Below are 26,018 nucleotides of genomic sequence, written 5' to 3' on the forward strand. Positions count from 1 at the left end.
CCTTGAAGCACATATCAATTCTTTCCACTCGTATCTTCAGTGATAGTGACTTCTAAATCACACACAAATAACAGGAAGCAATGTTATGCTTCTACACAGCTATTTCAGTACTACCAAAGAAACTTTGATTATAGTTAAAAATGCAAGAATACCCTTTCAAGCAAAATAGTTCACTAATGAACTACTATAGGCAAGGCATTTATATATTTAATTATTTCCTGCATTTACCACTATTTGATTTAAGCTACACAGCACCACAACAGAGCAAACTTAAGTTTTTCACTGTATTATTTACATGCATGTTTACATGTATGTTCTTATCCCATTATAAGTGTAAAGGAAATCAGGCCTACTTAAACTGAAACAATTATCCTAATTCTTAATCCGTACCACTCTGGTTTTACTGACACTGTAGTTTGTCAGAATAATGTCAGCTGCCTTTTTTTAATCAATAAATCATTTCAGAGGTAGGCTGAGAAAACACAGCGGAGTAGTTTATAACTGCACATTGCTGTTTCGGGGACAGAAAGCTTAAAGAAGTTGGGACTTTACTGCAAGACAGAAGCCAAAAAGTGACTTTAACTTATTCCTTTCTTCCTAACTGCAATTAACACTTTCAAAGCCCCACCTAGGTACCAGACCTTAGTAACTGCACTAAGGTCTTCAGAATTGGTTGCTCTTTCTGATCTACCCTATGAAGCTTCTGCAGTACTGGATTTCTATTGTTTTAATAACAGAAGTCTACACGACACAGTAGACCTTTGTGTTCAAAAGCATTTGCTGATGTTTAATGCTTTTCTGCTTTTTCAGGCTGGGAGATGAGTGGTTGGAAAGCTGCCAGGCAGAGAAGGACCTGGGAGTGATGGTTGATAGTCGGCTGAATATGAGCCAGCAGTGTGCTCAGGTGGCCAAGAAGGCCAAGGGCATCCTGGCTTGTATAAGAAGCAGTGTGACCAGCAGGGCTAGGGAGGTGATCGTCCCCCTGTAGTCGGCTCTGGTGAGGCCGCACCTCGAGTACTGTGTTCAATTTTGGGCTCCTCGCTACAAGAAGGACATCGAGGTGCTTGAGCGGGTGCAGAGAAGGGCGATGAAGCTGGTGAGGGGTCTGGAGAACAAGTCCTACGAGGAGCGGCTGAGGGAGCTGGGCTTGTTCAACCTGGAGAAGAGGAGGCTCAGGGGTGACCTTATCGCTCTCTACAGATACCTTAAAGGAGGCTGTAGCGAGTTGGGGGTTGGTCTATTCTCCCACGTGCCTGGTGACAGGACGAGGGGGAATGGGCTTAAGTTGTGCCAGGGGAGTTTTAGGTTGGATGTTAGGAAGAACTTCTTTACCGAAAGGGTTGTGAGGCATTGGAACAGGCTGCCCAGGGAAGTGGTGGAGTCACCATCCCTGGAGGTCTTTAAAAGACGTTTAGATGTAGAGCTTAGGGATATGGTTTAGTGGGGACTGTTAGTGTTAGGTCAGAGGTTGGACTCGATGATCTTGAGGTCTCTTCCAACCTAGAAATTCTGTGATTCTGTGATTTAAGTACCAGCTGAAGCTGCCTGAACTGACATAACGAATAGGGTTTCAGAGAAATTTTAAGACACCATGTATTTCTAAAGGAAGAAGGAAAAACTGTTTTAATGTTTTGCTTTGTGCATTTATATATCAAAATGCAAAGTACAAGAGTGTTACCTTTCTCTGTTACTAGCATATGTACAGTGACACTTTCTATTTATTTCAGATGGCATCTTTTGCTCCTAAATATTACAGAATATCACATAATGGGGTTGGAAGGAATCTTAGAGCTAATTCCAACTGCCTTGCCATAGGCCGGGATGCCACCCACTAGATCAGTTTGGCCAAGGCCTTGAACACCTCCAGGGATGGGGCATCCACAGCTTCTCTTGGCAACCTGTTCCAGTGCTTCACCACCTTCTGCGCGAAGAATTTGCTCCTAACCTCTTTTAGTTTAATACTATTTCCCCTTGTCCTATCATTACCTACCCAAGTAAAGAGTCCTTCTCCATTCTTTTTACAAGACACCTTTAAGTATTGAAGAAATGTAGTAAGGTCTCTCTGGAGCCTTCTCTGCTCCAGAGAACATCCCCAGATCTCAGCCTTTCTTCATAGAAGAGGTGCTCCAGCCCACTAACCATCTTTGTATCCCCCCCAGGTGCAGCACCTTGCACTTGGACTTGTTGAACCTCATGTAGTTCACATGGGCCCACTTCTCCGGCCTGTCCAGGTCCCTTTGGATGGCATCCCTTCCTTCTGTTGTATCAACTGCACCACTCAGCTTGGTGTCATCTGCAAACTTACTGAGGTGCAAGTCTATGTCATTGATGAAGATATTGAAAAGCACTAGTCCCAAGACAGACCCCTGAGGGACATCACTTGTTATCAGCCTCCACCTGGACATGGAACCATTGACCTCTCTGGGTGTGGCCTTTGAGCCAATTCTTTATCCATGGGAATGGTCCACACTTCAAATCCGTATCTTTCCAATTTAGATATTAGAAGGTTGTGCGGGACTGTGTCTAAAGTCTTACAGAAGTCCAATATCTGTTCTACTATTGAATTACATATTTATCTAAGCAAGAACCCTTTATTATTTTAACTCTCTGTGGAGTAAGATTTCAAATTCCTGTTTTATAAAATCTTTTATCTTTCTGTAATCTTTAATTTAAAAAAAGTAACTGTTTTTATAGTGTTTTTCACTGTTTGGTATTAGAATATTTGGAAATAACTTAGACTGGCTTACACTTACTGCTCAGTGCCAATGATGTTTTAATCATATTTTATTAATAAAAACTAGAATGCTTCATTTAGGATATGGGCTATTATTGATAGCTGAGGAATTCTATGCCCAGACTTGCCTTTGAGTTGCGAACTCAAGATGTCTCTGTGTCCTAGAACAAAAATTCTTGCCACTACCAGAAAAATTCTCACTTTTGACATCAGCTGCAGAGTGCAAGTCTGCATAGATTTCCCTTAACAATGGCTCACTGTCCAGATGGAGATCAGTAATGAGTGGTGGTCCTCAGGGGTCAGTATTGGGACTGGAGCTGTTCAATGTCTTTGTTAGTGACATGGGCAGTGGGATCAGGTGCACCCTCAACAAATTTGCCAATGAGAGCAAATTTTTTGCTCATGAAGCCCCACCTGGAGTGCTGCGTTCAGCTCTGAGGCCCCAAGCCCAAGAAGGACATGGACCTTATAGAGTAAGCCCAGAGGAGGTCCATGAGATTAGAGGGCTGGAGCGTCTCTCCTATCAAGACAGGCTGAGGGAGTTGGGGTTTTTCAGTCTGGAGAAGAGAAGGCTCCAGGGAGACCTCATTGTAGCCTTCCAGTACCCAAAAGGGGCCCACATGTAAGCAGGAAAGGGATTCTTTGTCAGGGGTTGCTATGATACGTCAAGGGGTAGTGACTTTAAACTAAAAAAGGGGAGATTTAGATTATATATTAGGAAGCAATTCTTCACTCAGAGGGTGGTGAGCCACTGGCACAGCTTTCCCAGACAAGCTGTGGATGCCCCATCCCCAGAGGTGTTCAAGACCAGGTTAGATGGGGCTTAGAGCAACCTGATCCAGTGGGAGGTGTCCCTGCTTGGGGATTTGGAGCTTGATGATCTTTAATCATCTTTTCTACCCTTCCAATCCAAACCATTCTATGATAAACAAGACTGTTATAAACCAAAATCAAAAGTTTTAAACAAGTGGTTTCTCTGTTAAGTGTGGCCAAGAGGTTAGGCTGTACCTGATTACTTGTCCATTTCCTGAACATTTCAGCATTTATTGTCTCTCTTTACAGGCTATTCATACCAACATCATATCAACAACAGGCCCACAGGAATAGACTGGTTTAATGGTCTACTTGCTGTCAGAGTTAACTAAGTGGTTCTGTATCTAATTGGTTGCTTGTACCTGCTACTGTTGTTCCAGTGGAGGCAGGATAGACAAAAGCTTCTCCAAGCGTGTTGGGACTATTAAGCTAGTAGCTATTAAGTGGGTACTGTACATACTCAATGGTTGCTGGCTAAAATGAAAAATACATCAGAAGCACGGCCAACAGAGAGCAGAAGGGAGATCAGAAACAAACATGATTTATTTGGGATTTCATAAAAAAAAAAAAAGTCAGGAAATGTTAAAGACAGGACAATAAAGAATGCAGTGAACTTCATCTAGAAGGAAAGCAACCATGACTGTGTGAAATGCTTGCTAGAAGCTAGTTAAAAGTCTTTGCTTTTTTCCTTTACTCTCTAGTACTACGAAAGTCACAGACATTTTTTTTCATGAAAATAGAAGTAAAACATGACCAAGATACCAGGATTGTTTAATTTGTGCTTGAGGAAAACAAACCTTCAGAAAAAAATGCCAAGCTTAAAACACTCGTTCTACATTTTTACTGAAATTTTCAAAAGGGCCTGAAAGAGCTAGATGCATGAAACTTCAATCAAATATAACAGGCATGTTATATATAACAGGATGCCTAGTATCTTTATGTCTGGGGGAGAGTGAGTACACAGCTGTGTGGGGCTCAGTTGCCCACCAGGGTTAAACCACAACAGCTGCAGATAAAAAAGTTTAAATGCCATCACAGATGATATGAAGACAACCAAAGATTCAGACGTAAGCTTATTGCTTATCTTTCAGCAGTCAGATAGACTGCTCACTAGGAGCCAAAGCAGCAAAAAAAAAAAAAAAAAAAAAAAAAAAAAGATCCTTTTCTAATCATATTCCAGACACCGCAACTGGAGAACCCTTCAGAACAGAAAGGGGAGCCATTAACTTACTTTATATTGAGCTCTACTTCACTGTCTTTAAATTCACTTATGTAAATACAGAACTTGTCTCCCTGGGAAAATTTACTCTCTCCATTGTGGAATATTCAATGTGAAGAAGATTTTTTTTTCCTCTTATAAGCATGAAAAACAAGTAGTATGCCATTCCCCCCGTAACATTAGAAAAAAAACCTTCATTATTAACACCATAATTAATAGGCACATAGATTCTGGAAGGATTTGCTTTGGCAAGGTACTTAAGCATGTGTCTCATTTAAGAAATACCTCAATGATCCTCTGGTTCTTTAAGTTCAGCATTTATTAAAGTCTCTTGCTGAGAGTAGTCAGAGGAATTACAGAAAAAAGCCCACCAGAAACAGTTTGACAACTTACTAAGTAGACATCCAAAACTGAAGCATTATCATTTTCCGTCTCCAGTGTGCTCTGTTCTGAAGTCAAATAGATGGCACTGTCTTCTAAAGTATACGTTGAACTTGAAGGCAACCCTTTACTAGAAAGAGAAGGGAGACTACAGTTAACAAACAATACAAGCTGCAGACGAGCTCTGTCATGGCTGAAATTTTTAAATTTCTCTCTTAAACATACAAGCTTCAAATACTTGAAAAGAAGAAAAGTAAATCAACAAGTATAGGTACCTTGACAAAAGATAGTTAATGGGGGTCTCATAAATTACTAGCAAACAAACCACACAGTTTCTACTTCGGAATTAACTAAAATGTTATCAAGAAGTAATAGAGTTCCTAAACTCTACTGAAAGAATTAAACTATGCCACAGTCAGTGTGGGATAATTTCATTAATTTCAACAGAAGCTACTTCCACATTTAGCAGTATTTTAAAATGGGGAGAAAAAAGAGATTCAGTAATTAAGCAAAGTAAGATTGGATTTTCTCGGGTAGGTAAGGGATCACCTGCAACCAGCAGTTCAGATATGAAAGTAGGAGATTCATGGAGCAGATACACTTCACAATCTCAATCACAGATATGATTTCTGTTCCCTACTATGGAGAAAGGATGTGAAACTAGAGATGGATCTGCACAGTAATCTTGTTTTGTTTTGTAAACACTGAGAACCACAAAGCTGAAATTGTCAAAGGTGTTTTAACAGAGTTAGGCACCCATTATCATTCATCTACAAGCTGCCAGAAAGTAATACACTCCAGGCTACCCTGAAAACCTGACTATCAGTTTTGCAGGCCCATATTTCAAATGGTGTTCGTTACCTATTTACACATGAAATAAAACAAACAACTCAGCATTATAACTACATATCAAAACATGGTTACAGCCATCAGTCCATAAATGAGGAAAGGAGAATTAGTTTTCTCTCCCTTTGCAGTACTTCATACTTAAGATATGTTTCAGATTGAGCATAATTTCAGAAAGGATGAAGCTAGTATCCAAAGTAGAAAACAATCACAAGTGCTCAACAGAATAATGAATCATTAGTCGTCCTCACGTCATATTAGTATTCAGTGCACAGCACTACGTTTACCACATCATAATGCTCCTTTTACTATATAGCATATTAAGTATCTTTTCAATAGCGAGACTATTTCATTTGTCCCAAAGGTGATCCAGCTCCCACTGACTCAGTACCAGTTTTCTAACACACTGTTTGTATTCTATTAACCAACATTTCAGTCACATTGGTCTTCTGCCAAGGCTCATTTTCCTGAAGGGGAAAGGACAGACAGGAAGGAAAAAATGGCTGTTGCCAAATGGTGACTATGTTTTATAATTTCCCACAAAATAAGTGCTATCATTAGCCATACTATTCTTGGTAAAAGGAAGAAAAAAAAATAATCAAGAATCAGTTTTGCTTGCAGAATTTTGACACTCCACTCAGGCTTCAGGAGGTGCGAAGGCACCATATATGAAAACCACATGACAGAAGACAAATGTGCACACAGCAACTACTACTGCTATAAATATATGCAAAGCCAATGGTCAACCATTCTTTCTGGAAAACAGTGTTCTGCACTACCAAGAACTAGTCAGGCAGGCTGCAGTGCATACCTGTCTTTCATTCCTGCATCATTTTAGGTTTAAAAGGAAAAAAAAAACAGTTTAAATAGTTATTCACTTCATGTACATAGGCCACATCACTGCTACCTTTACTGCTGTTATACACGGAGTGGTAATTCATGTCGAGAAAATGGTTGATACTAATAAAGAAGGGGGAGATTTAAAGAAGGGGGAGATTTGGGAATGTGGCCATGGGGGTTGGAAAGCCCCGTGGTTGAAGATAACACCAGACTCTTAACGATGAGGCCATCAGGAATGTAAAAGAGTTTAGAGGGAACAAAGAAGGGTGATTCAGGGGACTCCATGCGGTCTCCTGTTGCTTGTTCTCCAGCCGTTAGGCATGGAAGTTGCTGGGTGTTTGCTGTTGCTGTTATAAGCAAAGTTGTTTGACCAATGAGAAGTTGTTTTGAAAAGAACTGCTGTGGGGAGAAGGGTATAAGAGGGGAGCCTGCCCTCAAGATAAAAAGAAAGGCAACACGAAGTGATGAAGTTATGTCATCAATAAAGCAGCAGGAAAAAGGAGTGAAGAGGAACAGGCTGGCAGAATGGAGACCAGGACGCGAACAGGCACTTTGACCGCCTCATGAAGATAGGTTCGGCCAAACTCGGCAAACCGCTCAGAGAAGCTCATACAGAAAGTCGCTTGAAATAGGTGCACCAGAGCTGGGAAGAAGCTCAAGCTGAGAGAAGCGGAGCCGCGCACACAACTGCCCCTCGCTGGTAAGCAGCTGCGCATTATGGGGAATCATACGTCCTTAGGAACAAAGACTGTCCTGGTAACCTTACAGCTTATTCTCCTTATTAATGATCGGACAGTTTATGATCCTGACACATGGGACCAAATTGAGGTCAAGGTGTGGGACTCTGCAACTAAAACCGACAAGGTTGCAGTGGGATTGCTCAGCACCTGGCGAGCAGTCTCTGAGGCCTTAAAGAGCCATATGGGACCACAGTCAGAAACGTGTGGTTTGCCAGACAGTGAGGGAGCTGCGGGCTCCTCTGCTGATCCGACTGCTATGCCATCAGCCCCACCACCGCTAAGCCATCAAAGGCTTTTGCTGTTACGCCCCCTGGTGACCTGGACGTGCCTTTTGACCCAAGCCTATTGGCCTTGAAAAGGAGATGGATATGTTTTCTTCGATCTGGGAAGAACGGGATACATAAGGCCTGAAGACCGAGTTGCTTGACAACTTAAAGCAAGACATATTGTTCAAAAGGAATGGAAAATAAAGACTGTTAAGTCATGGAACTTAAAGGATTGTTTGTTACCTTTTCTGATTGTAGAGGCATACTCGGGTTTCGTATGTAAAAGCAATGTTCTGTATATTTAGAATGTTTGATGTTTGTGTGTGTGTGTTGGTGGAGCACAGACTCCCTGCACACCCAGCGCTGTTTACTTGGCTTTTATACCTTTTATAGCTTTTATACCTTTTATAAGTATAAATATTACAAAATTCAGATTGAGTTGAGACTTCATTTATAACATGATCATCCACAAGTGTTCTCCACTCTGCTGTTGCCCTCAGAAAGAAAAAATAATGCCATCACAGCAGAATGGGGAAAGCCTTATTCTTCTTTCAACTACATATTACATGTTGCTTCAATCATAGTCAAATTCTCTTTCTCTCCCATGGGGATTCCCCCACTGTCTCAGTGCATCTGTTCACGAATTAAAGCTTTCAATTCTTTTTCCTCCACTTAGTTGCTTATTTACATTCAGTTTGCATGAATTTAATTATATTTTAATCAAACTCAAGCCATTTTTTTCTAAGCTTCAGAAGCTAAAGGTAGTGGGTGGACAGACAGAACATTCAAACATAACACAAAAATTTGCCTATATAGAAAAGCAGATGCATAAAAGGTGTGTATTTCTTACAGCAGGAAAGTTAATACTTACAAATCCCTTACAAAAACAGCAAAAGCTTTTAACTCTTGTTTTCTGAGCTGTTTTAGCAAGGATTATTTGATAAAATGTCAAGTCTTGGGATATATCAGTTCAAAGCTAGGGAGTTTCAGGAAGTTTTGATGATGTAAAGGAAAAAAAACAATCCCTTAAAGACTTACAAAATTTCCAGTGGTCTGCAATGAAAACAAACAAAAAAACCTGCAAAGTTGTTACTTGAAATTGAAATGCAGCAAAGTAGAGGAGAGAGAAGGCAGAGGTCCATTCTGCACCTTACATAAAGAAGGTACAGAATACATAAACAAGAATTATTATATTCTATATAGGTTATTTTCCTAGGCTTAAACACATCAGGTAATTCAGTAATCCTCCCTATATAAGCCACAGGTTCTTTGTGTAGGTGTACAGACATAGAGGCAACGTAACCCTTTATTGGGGTTTATTGCGATTTTATTCAGGTTTGTAACTGGAAGCTGTGAGACCTGCTGTAAGATAGACTGGAAGGAGAGTTTGTTGTTTTTTGAACAAAATGAAACAAAAAAGAACTGTTTAAAACAAGTCTAGAAGCACCTGTAAAAGCATCAACCTTCTCCAGTTCTTTGCAATTATAAAAGCAATGTTAACTGAGACAACAGTCACAATGCTCAGGACATTCCTATTTATCACCTTTAATTTAATTCATCAGTAGTCACTATGAAAACTTTACCTTCAGACAAAAAAATACATCTGGTATCACTTCTGCCAGATATAATATGTAAGAATTGCCTCTCCTAAAGTAAAGCAAATAAACTCTTTCAATTAAGGGTATTTAGACTCAAAATTGAATATATTTTCTTGTGGAAAACACATCTTTTAAATCTTTTAATTACTGAAATTGCTCCATGCCACATATAAATTTACTTGAGGTGGAGTGGAAAATCTTGAAAGCCTACATTTGCTGAATAACTTATATCACATGATGTTTGTTCACTTTCTCCTTTGTACTTCCCTATTGTAGATGAAGTTCTTTCTGTGCTGAAAAAATACAGCCATCTTCCCCCCTCACTTCTTTCTTTTGCCACTCCTTCACACTGCCAGGGTAACACCTGAAATCTCCTCTAACTCTTCAAGGACTGAGGAATAGCTTGGTGAAAAACAGTCAGCTGACAGTCTGGACAAACGCTCCTAATAAGCTATGTGTCTATGACTGCTGCTCAGTCTCCCCATTTTGCTGAAATCTCAAATCCCTAACCACTGCTCTGTATTATCTAACAACTGTGCTAGTTCTAATCCATACCAAATCAGGATTATATACATTCTCCTCACATAAAGCTTCAGAAGCCAACTCCAACTCGGCAAGTCACCAATGGATAGCCACACTGGCAGCAGCTCCTCACTTAAACCACAAGTGCTAAGCACCTTCGAGGTGATAATGAGCTCCTTTCTTGGATAAAATGCCATGTGTCTCTCCTTGGAAAAAGATCAGATTCATGGCTGATAGAAACGGGGTAGTTCTGAAAAACTGAGGTTACAAATGTGTGTCTCAAGGTATTGAGATGTGTGCCTCAAGGTATTCAAAAGTATCATTGCTCTTTTTTAATGGGGCATACAACAGCATCTGTCTTCTCAATGGTATTGGCACACACTGCTTATCAGCATTAATGGCAGCCAAGGAGCCTTCCAGGCATTGTATTGTTACTACATGTGCAGGACAATTTCCTTTCACTATCATATAACAGAGATTTCTAAGTGGTTATGAGAAAATTCTTGTACTACCTACTTTGTGCTAGGACACTCTGAAGGAGGAGAAAAAAGCCTGAAAAAGAAGACACCAAACTGTGATTCAATTGAAGAACTTGAAGTAGAATTTCATAGTCAATTACATATTTAAAGACAGCAGGATTACATTTGTAAACAAATCATTTATTCAGGCTTTGTTTCAAAGACTGCTACAGGCTTTATGGTTTAAACAGCAAAGTGCTGAGTCCTGCAGCACAGCATTTTGTAATGCTCAGAAGAACTCTAGTGAGAAAAAACTAAGGCATCTAAAACTAGAGGCATCAATCTGGCTTTTTTTTTTTGATTTATTTTCCTACCAGCTTTTCTTATTGTAGGACTGAAGTGCCTCCAATATATAATAAAAACAAACAAAACTTCAGCTGTACATATTTCTTAATATTCTAATATTTAAACTTTATTCTTAATATTTAAACTTTAAGCGTATTTCTTAAAGTTTGTGTAAAGGCTTTTTGGGACAACCTATCATGTTCTGTAATTAAATAATAATTTTTTTAGACCCTAAACCATACCTCATTCCAATTTTTTTTTTTTTTTTTTAGCAAAACATTAGACCTATGGAAAATTTAAGATTTATTTCAACTCAATGAAAATGGTACCTGCAAATATAATTTTGATCATACAATGCTGCAAGTCATTTTACTTCTTATACAAAAGCAATTAGTCAAATTTTATTAGGGAAGGAAAATTCTACTGCTTCAAGATTACTTGTGAAATAACTTGATCTTTTTGAACAAAATGCAAAGTAAAGGACTACATTTCAGTACGTAAGTAAGCTTACCAAATTTATATAGACACAGTGTAGTGCAGGATTCCAAATTACTACAAATAAATTCAAGATGCTTGATTTCACAGAAGATACCCTTCCTGACAAAAACAGATAAAGAAACATCTAGTCTGTGACACCACATATGGCAAATGATCTCTAATAAGCAGGCAAGACAGCACAACACAAAATTTCCTTTCAGACACACTTGGTAGATTACAGGTACACACAATCTCCCAGAAAGCTTTACTGGCATAACAACAGTATTGGGCAGACATGGCTACAAGGCATTCAAACACAACTCAGATCACCTCCAAGCTAGATCACAAGTGTCTACACTTTCCTTGAGATCTTCCTGTTTTCATCTGTCTTAGGTTAAAATTAGACAGGCTCTCATCACATCCATTGGAGAAGGTTCATAGAAATTCACTTCAGAAATGGTCACTTTGAAGGAATGTAAAGAAGATCATTCAGCACTCCACATTCAGAATAAATATCAACCTGAAAGCAATTCCCTTTTCCTAAGGCATCAAAGTTTTCCCCAGGTTTTTCAGGCTGCAGCCAAGTTACAAGTATTTCCTACCCTCATCTTAGTATACATGCATTTGTGAAACAGACTAAGGCCTAAGCAAGTTTTCAATGCCTAGTTTAGTTTTGCAACATGACAAAAAATTAAAGGTGTACTGTAATATTTATGCAGTATTTATGCATTCTATTTTGTGAGCTCAGTGCAAAATACTTAACAGGTCCTATGGCATAATGACACCCCTTCTTCACTGGTGATGGTCAATTCTGATCTAGAGATAGTCTCACATACTACGTTTTCTTTTGCAGAGCCTCCTCCCATTACATATGCTGTCAGACTTTAACCAGAACAGTGGGGAGTATTATTCCAAATATACAACCTTTACCTGCTAGAATAGAGCATAGGTTGATCACGTTGATAACGCTCATCTACATTCAATGAAGAAGAAGAAATTGTGGTTGCCAAAGAAGCTGCTTCAAACAGAGAAGGAGTGCTTGGCACTAGATCCGGTCGATGGCGCGAACTTAGTACTAAATTCACAAAAACAAAGAACAACATTAACAACTGTCATTTCAAACTGGATCCAAGAATCCTTATGCAAATGTACAGAGTCACCTCGTGCTCTCACCAGCTTCTTTAAGCTTCCTGACGTGTTTGATTTGATGAGATGATACTCGTGTGCCCATACCCATACTCTCACACTACAGGGCAGATTACAGCTGCTAGCTAGTACACTCCTGCAGATGACAGAGCAAACCCATGGACTAATATTAAACACTGGTATGAATATGTGATGAGTTCATCTAAGTTCCAGAACTGGTCTCATGCTGTGAGGGCCCAATTTTCGTATGGGATTAGGTGGTTGGTTCTCCTTTGTGTCAGGCTGCAGATGCACTTTGAAAGGGGCATACTCTGTATCTCTTCAAAAAGATTCTGGGGAAAACAAACTGAGCTCTAAAACACTTCATGTGACACGTTCATTTAGAAATCACAGAAAAGAACAGTACAGGCTCTGGCCTTAATCTACTGCCTGTGTTGAACATACTGTTTTAGGATTCCCTGAAAATGAGGAAAATACTAAAATTATATTAAAACTGACTTCTGACTTCCTCTTGCTCCTGGAGGTGCATTCTGACAAACACAACTAACTGTTCTTCCCCTGTATTAACTAAATAACCCAAACCTCAAGTTTTTAAAGATCAGCCAAATTGGAGACCTTCTGGTTCAGGCCTATACTAAAATTGCTTTAAAAACACCGTTTAGGCTGTTGATTTGAAAGTCATTACCTTCCTCATCAAGGCTGGAGTAGCTTTGTCCTTCAGTAATGATGCCATGTTTCTCATCCTTCCAGTCCTGGCTAACAGCATACACTATTTCTTGTGACGTTGCCTTTAGGGCAGTGATGGAATTGCACCGTTTCTTGGAAGGTGAAGATCTTAAAGCTGCATTACCAAATGAACACAGGTGTTGAATGAAGTCATCTTAATCAACCTGCCTACCTTTAACAGCATACAGAAAGACAAGCCATCTATAAAGCTAGAGTTTCTGGATAGTGGATAGACACCAAGAATCCAGATAGACTGTATCCATTCAAATACAAAATCACTTATCAAATAGCTTAAACCAAGAGTCACAGGCATTGGCTATTCATCTACAAGTGAAGAACTTTTGTTTTTTTTCTGAAGTTTCCTACTGACAAAAAACAGTCAAGTCAGTAAACCAATTGACATCAATAATGATACAAATCTCCTATGTAGCATCAACCTGTGTAATTAGACAGATTGACACAGAAGAAAACACAAGACAGGAAAACCAAAAAGTTTTGGAGTATTCTGAGAGGTTATGATCACTTTCTTGACCTGTGAACTACTGCTTTATAATGATGTATATGATACCGCAAAGTATCCACTTTTTATCCACTTCAGTGGCATGTTCAAATCCAATCTTCCTTGGGTAAAATAAACGCTTCCAATATATTGATGGCTTGTATACTTAGGCATGAGCATCCCTTTTATACATCTTAGCAGGAACTTTGTACTTACTTATGGGATTTTAGTGAATCTAGGATCTGACCATTATTACTGTTACTGGATCATGACCTCTGTTTGTAGTTCTCTTCCAGAAGGATACCAGCTAGTGCATTTAGTGGTTTTTATTTTTTAGTTGCCAGCCACTGACCTCCATGCACTGGAGCAAAGTCGCTTCAGATGCGCTAAAACAGTTTATACTGTGCTACACTCCAAAATTCAAATTAAGAGCATCAACATCATTTGGCTAAGGACTTGCTTGGAAGAAGAGAATCAGATGCACAGCTCCAGAATATTGTAAAAAAAAAAAAAAAGTAAAAAGTAGATCTGCTGAGCTGAATCTGAATCTACTTACTACATTTTAATAGTTATTTTTGGAGGCTTGCTCTCTGCACTAAAGGAAAAGCTTACATTCAGAACAAGAACTTAAACTGAAACATCTAATTCAAAGTTCAGAAGCAATGTTCCTGAAGACAAGAACACTCCTACTTTATTTTTGTGAAAGAATGATAATGTGTTTGAACTATTCATCTATATAAAAGTACATTAATAGCCTTGAATGCAAATCAATAACAGTGGGATATTAGAACAGGTTAATAGTCTGGAAAAATGAGACAAATTAAGATCAGAGAGAAAATTAGCCATAGTGTCCTTAATTTTACATTGTAGTTTACAGAAAGGGTTGAATCTTGTGCATACATAAATCTAGAAGTAAAAAATAGAAAGAACTGAAAAAAATACTCAGATGTTCAGGAAATGTACACAGCTGCAAGATAAATTTAATTTGTTCAACAGAGAGAAGTATTGAGATCTGTACTGTTTATTCTCCATCAGTATGGAAGAATTCCAGGTAACAAGGCCTTTGGAATATATCTCAGATAACACAGCTCCCATCAGCTCTAGCAAAATTATTGTATGGTTCAGGAGATCTCAGTCTCAGGAGCCTCCTCCTTCCTTTTATCTGAATTTTGCTTTGTTTTATTTCACATCAGCAAACAGTGGATTAATACCATAAAATTATCATAAAGTGGTAATTTTAAGTTAATATACTACATCATTTACCCATTCCAAAGGTTTTAGTATTTAACACCTTAAGTTGTTAGCTTGTACTACTATTTGCATTAATTCTCCTTTCACTTAAATCTCATTTAGTTCTATCCTTCATTTGCATTTTGTTCTACTTCACTCCATGTGGGCTTCCTTCTCACCCAGACAACTATTAACAATGTTTAAAGAGACCATTCTCACACTGGTCACAAAAGTGTTTACAAAACACCTTTAATCAGTTTGACACAATGCCATAGCCTCAATACTCTTCCTGTGGCATTTGAGCCAACTGTCTGTTCCACGTATCAACATTCATCTCCAAACCAAACACAAGATTATCATAATGCTAACCAGGATCTTTTCTTTAGTATATGCTTCTCTATCAACTCTATAGTTCTAGCCAATCAATTTGTATTTATTTGTTAGGAACTGTGCTGTGCTTTATAAAAAGCCATGAAACTTACAGAACAGTATTTCCTAGAAGATAAATGCCTTCTTTTACAAAAAAGAAGTGTCAGCACCCCCACAGATTTAAAAGATAGTTTGGCAGTAAAGCAGTAAGTTAGTAATGGTTGATACCAACTGCTTTGTTTGTCTTACATATTACATTTTTTATACCACCTGCCACGATTGCTCAGATAACCAGGACAGCTTTTCCCCAAACTACAGCTTGGGACACAGTGAAACTCAAGCACTCATTTGTGCCTCGCTGGTATATTCATCATGTCTTGCCTACAACTTTCATCACTGCACAAACGCTGAGCACTTCTCAGCAGTCACCACCATTCTTCTCTGCATATTCAATACTTCAGATTGAACATCCTTCCAGTAGCATGACCTATTCTATTCACAGAAGAATTATCCATTGACTCATTAAAAAAAAGATTCTCCAAAAGTGTTATTTTCCTGAGTACTTGTTACAACGTAGCATGTATATGTAAAACCACTAGGGTTAATTCAAGTTCTCTTCTTCCTCTAAAACCCACTCACTCAAACTTTTTTTTTTTTTTTTTTAAATTTGGCTTCTCTCAGCTTTCCCTTTTCTTCTTAAGTCCTTTTTCTCTTATTTAGTAATTTCACAAAGTACTTATCTACTGTTTTGATTTTTTGTTGTTCTTAGGGTCTGCAGAGGGTCACTTTCCCCTCCAACCCTAATGCTTAAGAGCATGGTCTACTTTAAGTTACATTAATAATTCATTTTATTTCTGAGAAGTTACAGTAATCAATAGTTAATTTTAATAGTAGATTGTTGCTGAAAAACTTAAACTGAAGTCTTTGGACAACTCTTGGTAGGTAGTGATGTCCTTTTGTTGTGAAGGTGGGTTTCTACTGGCATTCTCCCATTATTTTTTTTAACCCATACCTAATAACAGTAAAGTACTCTGTATAAATGTATAAAGTACTTAATAATGGTATGTAATTTACCCTTGAGAATGAATTAAAAGATTAAGGAAAGGAGAAATGGATAGAAAAAGAAGAAACAGGTAACAGTGACAAAGGTGAAAAACTATTAATAGTGAATTTCCCATTTTTTTCCTGACAAAGCACAGAAGAAATCCATATCAAAAGGAAGAATGGCTACACTCAAACATTCTAGAAATTGTATTTAATCAACTAATGCCAATTAAATTCAGTGAATGGGTCATTCCTCTGAATAGATGAAGGACTAGGCACATAATTAGCTCATGAAATTTATCTTGATATCAATACCAATATAAGGGAACCTGCTTCACCTTCAGATACCCCTGATAAGACAAAATACCTACCAAATAGTTCCCCATAATTCTATCATAGTAGGGTACGATCTCACTAGACCCAGTGAAGAAACTCAACTTCTGGTTGAGTTACCATGTGATCTTGAAGAGAGATTTATTCTATTGTCAAGACAAAAGTATTGTGAAGTAATAATCATAACAGTGTCTAGAAGAGCAAAACCAACTTTCTTACCTTGAACTTTCTTGAAAACTCTGGTACTCATAAATTTTAAAAATCTGTCTGCATAAAAACTTGGTCTGTGAACTGAAACCGTGTCCTATAAGATTGAAAAAGTTCTCAGTCACATTTTCCACATGAAAATCAAAATTAAATTGTCGAGAGAAAAGCTCTACAGCTCTGGTAAATTCTATCATATATTTCTGTCTTACTCAGAACAAGAAGACCAACATTTTTTTCCTTTAAGGAAACGTGGCTCAGACAAGTCTCAACTACATTAGACAATTTCATTTATTAAATTTTGCATTATGAATTATACAGCCACATTCTGCAATATCTTTCCAGAACTTGGAAATACTATTTTTTACCTTACATACTTTCTTCAGTGTCTTGCTATGTGACTATTGTCCTGAGTCAATAATAAGGGCAAGATCATATTATTTGCTTTTTGAAAGATCAACAAATAAAGTAAGAGCATTAATTGGGAAATGGATCTAAAAAATTTCAGCAACACTCTAGATGATGTTGTGGTGGCAGACTACAACTATGCCAGAACTAGCTCTTCCCTGGTCAACAGAAGTCAGATTCCCATTACCTAAATATCAGCAATTAAAAAAATATATATTTACCCCATCATAAACAAGAGCTTTCCATGAGTGTTCCAGCTTCTTCATTAACCTAAGCACATAAAAACAAAGTCAGAATTGCTCTATAAATATTCCATACTTGTAAGCAATTTTAGAATATTTTATTCAATAAAAACATGAAATTCAACTGCCACTTACCTGTAAGACTGTAGAATATCAATAATACCCATAAATAGAAGCAGCTTTTCTCCTTTATGGCTTTTGGCTGGAATACCTCCCATTCTGACAAAAACAAAACAATGTAGTTAGATTATCTTTTAAGAGATCTCTGATTTTGTCGCTTAGCAGGTTAACTGTACCTACTTAAAAATCCAAAGAAATAATGCACAACTTTAAAGCCAGATGTCACAATGCAAAGTCAGTCAGATGTGGGTCCCTTAGCAAGCAATTTTAAATGGCAAACTTAAAGTACCTCAGATACACAGGTTAATATCCATCATAAACACGGAATATTTTGGGATAACTTTTTGATAGGATTGGAAATCCATGGAAAGACCCAACTGCTCCTTTCACCAGTAATACTGCACTGCTCATGATCTGGGCAGCACCACGTTATCACTACTGTTAAATGATACCTGGTCTTCCATATATAATAACCATGGGGACTTTCTCAGATGACCTGTGTAATCAGTCTTGGCTTTTAATAAATAAAAAACAAAAACAAAACAAAAACAAAACACTCTCCCCACCCAACCCTGCCAGTGCAACACCTCTACCACCATACAAGAGCATTCAAAATGATCTGTGTGAACATTATACTGTAAAAACTTGTTGAAATTCAGCTCTAACTTCTATCCTAGACCTCTGAATATTTAGAAACTATTAACACTGAGTATCATAATTCTCCAATTTGTTTGCTCTAGGTTTGAACACACTTCTGTATCATCAGTTGTATTTACTAGAACAGCTCCCTTGAGAACCATGAGAAGAATAAATCCTTTGAATGTGAAATTAAATCCTTATAATGAAGAACTGACTACATAGAATGGAAATGATGATCACAATGCTTCCACTAATATGGAATGTATTTCAAAAGAAACAGGAGAATAATTACTGTCTATATATTTAAATTTTTGCACTTTTTGCTAGATAGAAAAAAATAGAAAAGCAGCAGTTTTTAATCTCAGGAAATATCATACATAGATATGACTGCACTACAGTGGTTAATTAATGATCCAGTACTACATATTGAGCATATTACTTTAAGATGAAAGTAAACACTGTAGAAACATTCATTTCAACGCTAATAAGCAGTTTTTGCTTGTGGGCTATCAGGCTGTTTCTAGTTTATACGATATCTAGGACTCCTGTAATGGCTGTCTTATAACATCTCTTTTATAAATGAATGCATTTATGAAAACTGCACCTAAGTCACCTTGAAATAACCAAATTTGCTTTCATGCATTTAAAGACAATCAGTCAACAATCGAGATCTTTATTTCTTGGTCTCCAGCAAATCTCAATGGTGTACCTTTGAAAAAGTTAAAACACACTGCCTTTCAATTCCTGAAATGCAGTGGTCTCTTGAATGTTTTGCCAGTCAGTACCAAAGGGCACAGACTGAAGAAACCGTGTACAGATTTTTATAGCAACCTTTAGAGTGGGTTACGGCACTTACGTGTTTGTTGCCTCTGTGACAACAGAGTCCCCTGACTTCCCAGGCCCCTGTATAGACTCCATGGCTGTGGAATAGAGAACCTTCTGCCCTCCAGGACGTTTTGCATCTGTTGCATTCTGGGAAGTCTCACCCTCTTTTTCCTTCATTTGACTGTTCAATATGTGGATTCCCAGTAGAAGGCTGTAATCCATGATCTTGAAACTTTCTAGAACCTATCAACACAGAAGAACTGGATGTACTAAAACAAAAAGGGCTATATACAATGTCCATTACACAGAAGTATTTTGAGAACCTAAATAAAAATAGGCCTTAAAAACACACTTCTTTGATTAGGAAAATGTGCACAAGTCAAACGCCAGTTACCTATTTATCTCAACCTTCTTGTAACAAGTGAGGAAAGAAACAGATACATAGCTGAAATGTAACAAAATATCCAGAATTTTTTTTTTTTTTATAGCTAATTATAAATTAATAGTTCCACTACATATTTATGAACTACTTTTTTGTTTTGTTTAAGTCACCTCTAATAATACTTTCCAGACTCCTTATTGAGTATTTTTGCCTAAACTAAACAAATTTCTGTATCTACACCTCCTGTTTATAACCAAAAGAGCATTCTTGGAGAATTTTCAAATGTCAAAAAAAACACATTTGCTATCACACTCATTTGTTTCTTCTTTCATGCTCATGTATCATGAGTTTCTAGCCACTTACATCAGCATTAAATATGGCATACCATTAAAAGTTCAAGTCAACATGTAAACCTGAAATAAAATAACCTGTAATCACATCTAGCAGTGTAATGAAAGTGTTAGCTGACACAGACTGAATTAAATGTCCTGTAAAATGGCAGTGAAGAGAAAAATTAACAGCAACCAGGAAAAATAGGCTGTACCATTCAACTTTACTTCATGCATCTCAGAAATGCTTTATGCTTTATTTGACACAAAATACCCAATGATAATGGTGTAAATTTTGGCACTGAACCAAGATGCAGTAGTACATCTTTTTGCTCAAAAAAGAACAAAATGTGACTTCATAGTGATAACAAATAAAGACCATTAACTCCAGGTACGTCAGTTGAATGAAGGTATTCAAAGCATAAATATTCTTAGACAGAACATCGAGCTGGTTTCTGAACTCTAGGACATATATTGCAAATCTAAAATGAGATTTCTTGATAATCACCAGGCAAGGTTTAATCACCTCTGAATTTGTATAAGGAAGTAAAGGTAGTCTACTACTTAACAGTCATCTTCAGAGATAATTTTAACTTTGATGACCAAATATATATGCAAAGAGGTAGGAAAGTTCTGTTCCACTCCATTTGTATTTCTTATACACTTGTCAAAGTAACTAGAAGCTGAGTTCTTTCCTGTCTCTGGCATTTATCTTCGATGAGGAACACAGTGGATCAATTTTAGCACCACTGTTAGTATGTAAAGCAAAGAAAGCAAGTATAGAACAAAGCAACATAAGTGTGGAAAGGCATGGACTCATCCCAATTTCCAGAGACAAAGGAGACTAAAAACCATCATAGGTTTGATCTTGCTCTGAGTAATTCTGCACCGAGGTAGGATTAGAAAAAGGCTGCTACTTATGGCTGTCAATACTCCAGAGCATCCTTTGATAATGGAACCCACCTAGGCTTTCAGGACACAATAGAAAAGCACATTCTAAATTATATGACAGTATAACAAAATGTTATTACTAATTGTGTGTTGGAGGCTAATAACTTCCCATTTTATGGTTGTGAATTGCAAGACTAGCACAGGTATTGTATATAAACGCAAATACACTAGTGTCAAATAAATTCTAAAACTTCCCTTACCATTTACTAATTACCAATCTTTACAAAGGCATTCTCAAAGACATTACATAATGCAGACACTAAAAATATGTAATCAGTGGATATCTGCCACCACATACTGAATTAGTTTCTGGGTTGGCTGAAAAAAAAAAAAAAGAAAAAAAAAAAAAGCATGCCCAGAACCCCAAAATCAGATCTCATCCTCTATAAAAATAATTAGTTCAACGAAACAGCTAATAACACTGTTTATGCAAAGCCAAATTTCAACAACTAGCCAAACATAGAAAGAAGCTTAACCACTTTTGTTTTACAGTTATAAACGTAATCTCTGGAAGTTCTGTGATCAACCTATTCCTTACTCTTATTTACATTAGATATGCTACAATTTAACTGCATTAACTAACTGCATGACCTACAGTTAAGATTATATCCAGCCTCATGGAAGGCTATGGTGTAGTATGCTGGATCTTCTTCCCTAGGGACCTGTTTTGTGATAAAATGAATCTGACTACATCAGCTCACCACTGTCACTTAAATCCATAGTACTTATATAGTACAATGGACATAAAGTCTCTTTGACTATTTATTTCTTTGTTCTAAAATCAACAAAGAAAAACACCATAAAAACAAGAGGCCATTTTGTTATTCCAGTTCATTATGAAGTTGAAGCATGTGCACATCCAATGAATTACTGAAAAACCACAGTGTATGAACTCCCACCTTTGCTCCCCAGAAACTTTATCCATGGTCCTCTTAAGAGGCATGACTTAAGTCTTCAGGATATTGTAATATGATTCATCTCTTTGACTGTGAATGGGCTTGATACACATTTCTGATTAATCCCCCTTAAAAATTTGATAATCAAAATAGACACTCCTAATGCAAATATACATCTTTTGACCAGATCTATGCATACCTCATTGACCTGTCAGTGTCTAAGGAAAATGTTGATAAGAAATTATTACCCATAATAACAGGAAAGAATCTCAAATATCAGTGCTGAAGAAAAGAATAACATCAAATTCTACAGCCTGCATTAAGACAGAACTTTTACTTCAGTCAAGAGGATTTCCAAATGAAGGTAACTGAAGGGTTCTCACATACATATCATTAACAATATTTAGTCACAAATCATGGTTATTTGAAAATGTGTAAATAACATCTTGCAGACAAACCTGCACAAATGAAAAAAGTCTGAGAATGCAGTACATCAAACTATTTTTGAACATGCAGTATCTTAGGAAAACAAACAGGTATAAGCCTTTTCCTGTGTCAAGCGCTGCTTGCAAATAGTTCTGCTGATTTTAGATGAAAATGCATTGATAAATGGTATCAAGATTTTGCTGTAAGAGTACTGAAATGAGTTTCTAATCTATTGGGAAAAAAAAAAGAGATCAACAGTCAAAGAAATCAGTCCTATAAAGGCATATACGTATAGCAAAATGAGCAAGGTCTTTAAAATACCTTATATCATCCATGTGGGATCACTGGAAATTGACGTTAATGCTCAGAAATGTGAAATTTACCTTGTGTAGGTAAAGTGAGAGAAATTCAGTCTTTATTCTTATAACCCATCTGAAATGTACCTTGCAGCAAAATAGCACTAGGAAATTTCAGCAAGAACATTCTTGTTTGTTTCTACAGAGCATGATTAGGTGTATTTGATAATGACAATCATAAAATCATATATATACACACACACACGCATTCAGCATTCAGCAGTGTTGTCACCTGGTCACCATGTGCTGCCTGCAGGGCTGGGTTTAGCTGCTGTGACAGCTTCCAGGCAGCATGCCTCACTCGTTCTATTCTAGCCTTATGCATTCACTACTTTGCATTCACACTATATAAAAACCCCGTAAAGTGGCATCACAAAATACGTTGGTTTCTGAACAGGCAAAAATAACTCCCTGATTCAGATTTTCCCTTCTCTGTGCTAATCAGATGATAAAGTGTTCTGTGAATCATCTTAGACATAGCCAAATTGAACAATCTCAGCCAATGACTAACAGAACAGAAGCATGTACTTCTGCCACATTTTCATTTTTATTGTAGATGCAGCCCAAAGTTGTGTACTGTCTGACAGTGAAATCTGCATTCATGCTGCTAACCACAAAAGGCAACTACATAAAATTGAAGAAAATACTACTCAAAAAAGGATAATTTCAAACATTCAAGAAATGCTAAAACTTAAGAGGATAACCATGTAGGGAAGCATTTCCACTCCTATACACATTTCAGAAAGGGACCATAGGAACTAATCTAGCAGAAACAAGATGAATTTAACACCTAATCAATAATCGCTCTCTAACATAAGAAAATATATTAAAATAAAATAGTAATATTGTTTCATCGATAAGCACTTAGATTATTTCTAAACCTGTCCCATCACTATGCATTTGACATTTGCACACTTCTTTCTATCTCAAGAAAATAAATCCCCAACCATTCCAAAGCATTATGTAGAATCCCTTCCCATTTCAGTAGAAATATCAGAATCACAGAACATCCTAGTGGAAGGGACCCACAAGGGTCATTGAATCTGACTCTTGGCCACGTATCGGACCACCCAAAAATCCGACTCTGTGTCTGAGAGCAGTGTCCAAACACTTCTTGAACTCCATCAGGCTCAGTACTATGACCACTCCCTGAGGACCCTGTCCCAGTGCCCGACCACCCTCTGGGTGCAGACCCTTTCCCTAACCCCCAGCCTGACCCTCCCCTGTCCCAGCTCCATGCCGTTCCCTCGGGTCCTGTCGCTGTCCCCAGAGAGCAGAGCTCAGCGCCTGCCCCTCCGCTCCCCTCGTGAGGGAGCTGCAGGCCGCCATGAGGCCTCCCCTCAGCCTGCTCTGCTCGGGGCTGAACAAACCAAGGGGCCTCAGCTGCGCATCATGCATCTTGCCCTCTAGACCCTTCACCATCTTTAGTCGTCTTTTGGATATGCTCTTACAGTTTCATGTCTTTCTTATATTGTGATGTGCCAAACTGCACACAGCACTTAAGGTGAGGCCACACCAGCACAGAGCAGGATAATCCCTTCCCTCAACCAGCTAGTAGTAATGTGCTCAATCCACCCCAGGATACAGTTGGCCATTTTGGCTGTGTTGATTCATGTTCAACTTGCCAAATCAAAACCTCCAAATCCCTTTCTATGGGGCTGCACTCCGTCCTCTCTTCCCCCAGTGTGTAGGTACAGCCAGGGTTGCCCTGTCCCAGGTGCAGAATCCAGCACTTGCTCTTGATAAGCACATTGCTGGTGATTGCCCAGCCCCCTAAATTGTCAAGATCTCTCTGCAAGGCCTCTCCATTCATGATGAAGTTGATTGCTCCTCCCAATTCAGCATCATCCACAAACTTACTCAGTATACTTTCAAGTCTTAAATCGTTGATGAGAACTGGCCCTAAAAGAGAGCTTTGTAGAACCCCATTGGTGACTTTCCATCAGCCTGATGTAGCACCATTTACCATAACTCTTAGAGGCCAACCTGTCAGACAATTGTTCACCCATTCTATTATGCATTTGTCTAGCTGTATGCTGAACATTTGGTCCAGAAGGATACTGTGAGAAAGTGTATCAAAAGCTTTGCTGAAATCCATAAAGATTACATCAACTGGCCTCCCTTGGTCAACTAGGTGGGTGACCTTGTCATAAAAAGCTATTATGTTCATTAAGCGGGACCTTCCCTTCATGAACCTTTTTTGGCTATGACTGATGACTCCATTGTCCTCCAGGTGTTTTTCAGTAACTCCCAGAACAACTTTCTCCATAATTTTACCAACTACTGAAATGAGACTGACAGGCCTGTAATTACCAGGGTACTTCTTGCCCTTCTTGAAAATTGGAACAATGTTTGCTAGCTTTCAATCAACTGGGACCTCTCCAGATTCACAAGACTGCTAAAAAATAATTGAGATAGGTCTCAATAATGAGATCAGCCAGCTCTCTGAGTATCTTGTGATGAATCCCAACAAGCTCCATAGACATGCATGCATCGAGCTAGAGCTGCAAATCCTGCACAAGTTTGAGGTTGTCTGGGAGTTAATCGTTCCTGCAGTCATGGAATGCAGGGTAACAACTCAGGGCATCTGAGGTCCTAGAACCCACCATTTTGAACCATCTCAGGGTATCTGGGGTCCCAGAACACATCATTTGTTGAAGACTGAGCCAAAGAAGGTACTAAACATCCCTGTTTTGTTTATGTCCATATTTGTGAGGTGACAATCCTCATCAAGTAACAGCGTAATGTTTTCTCTGGCCTGCTTTTGCTGTTAACATATTTAGAAAAACTCTTTATTATCCCTCACAGTACTGGCCAGCTTCAACTCTAATTGCACTTAGGCTGCACAAATTTTCTCCCTACAAAGGCAAACCGCATCTCTGTAATCCTCCCATGTCATCCAACCTTACTTTCAGTGACCAGCCACTTTCATTTTTCACCTAACCTCTAGAAGATCCCTACTCAGCCAAGCCAACCTTGACTGCCCCATCTGCTTGAGTTCTGACATTTTGGAACTGCCTGTTCCTGTGCTCTTAAGAGGCGGTACTTAAAAACTGCCTGGCACTGATGGAACCCAATGCCTTCAAAAACAGTTTTCCAAGGGACCTTGGAAAATCAACTAATTTCCTGAGTGGTCTGGAGTCTTCTGTTCCCAAATTCAGGACTGAAGTTTTGGTAGCACTTTTCCTCATGTCACCAAGAATTTTAAACTTGACTACTTCAGGGCCACAATTGCCAAGATGGCCACCAATCACAACTTCACATATGAGACTCTTTGTTCACAAACAACAGATCTAGGAGAGCACTTTCCTAGTCAGTTCCCTTATTAGTACCTGTAACAAGAAGTCATCATCAAGGTGTCTTAGGAATCTCCTGGACCTGTTTGTATCAGCTGTGTCATATTTTCAGTTCATTTCTCGGAATTTGAAGTCATGCATAAAAACAAAGGCAGCTGATTTACAGGTATCTCTTAGTTGTTTTAAGAATATTACATCAGTGCCATTATCCCAGCCAGGTGGTTTGTAGTAGACTCCCACAATGACATCCCCTTTATTTGCTTGTCCCTTAACCTTTATCTTGTAACATATCACTAGCTAATACTTCTAAAAATTACAGTCTGGTTTCTGATATTCAAAGTAGAAGCAAAGAGGAAAA

General features: G+C 38.2%; 1 protein-coding gene across 1 annotated transcript in view; it reads right to left on the reverse strand.

Annotated features, from left to right (window-relative positions):
• Nucleotides 1-26,018, reverse strand: part of PIP5K1B (phosphatidylinositol-4-phosphate 5-kinase type 1 beta) — a 108,691-nt gene that overhangs the window by 4,632 nt on the left and 78,041 nt on the right. Inside the window, exons 9-15 of the mRNA XM_032206542.1 lie at nt 19,056-19,267; nt 17,576-17,659; nt 17,420-17,468; nt 16,806-16,890; nt 13,071-13,226; nt 12,170-12,314; nt 5,160-5,277 (exon numbers count right to left, since the gene is read on the reverse strand). Of these exons, the coding sequence (XP_032062433.1) occupies nt 5,160-5,277; nt 12,170-12,314; nt 13,071-13,226; nt 16,806-16,890; nt 17,420-17,468; nt 17,576-17,659; nt 19,056-19,267 (849 nt within the window). The remainder of the gene's footprint in view (nt 1-5,159; nt 5,278-12,169; nt 12,315-13,070; nt 13,227-16,805; nt 16,891-17,419; nt 17,469-17,575; nt 17,660-19,055; nt 19,268-26,018) is intronic.

Source organism: Aythya fuligula, chromosome Z (assembly GCF_009819795.1).
Source record: "Aythya fuligula isolate bAytFul2 chromosome Z, bAytFul2.pri, whole genome shotgun sequence".
Classification (NCBI taxonomy): Eukaryota; Metazoa; Chordata; class Aves; order Anseriformes; family Anatidae; genus Aythya; species Aythya fuligula.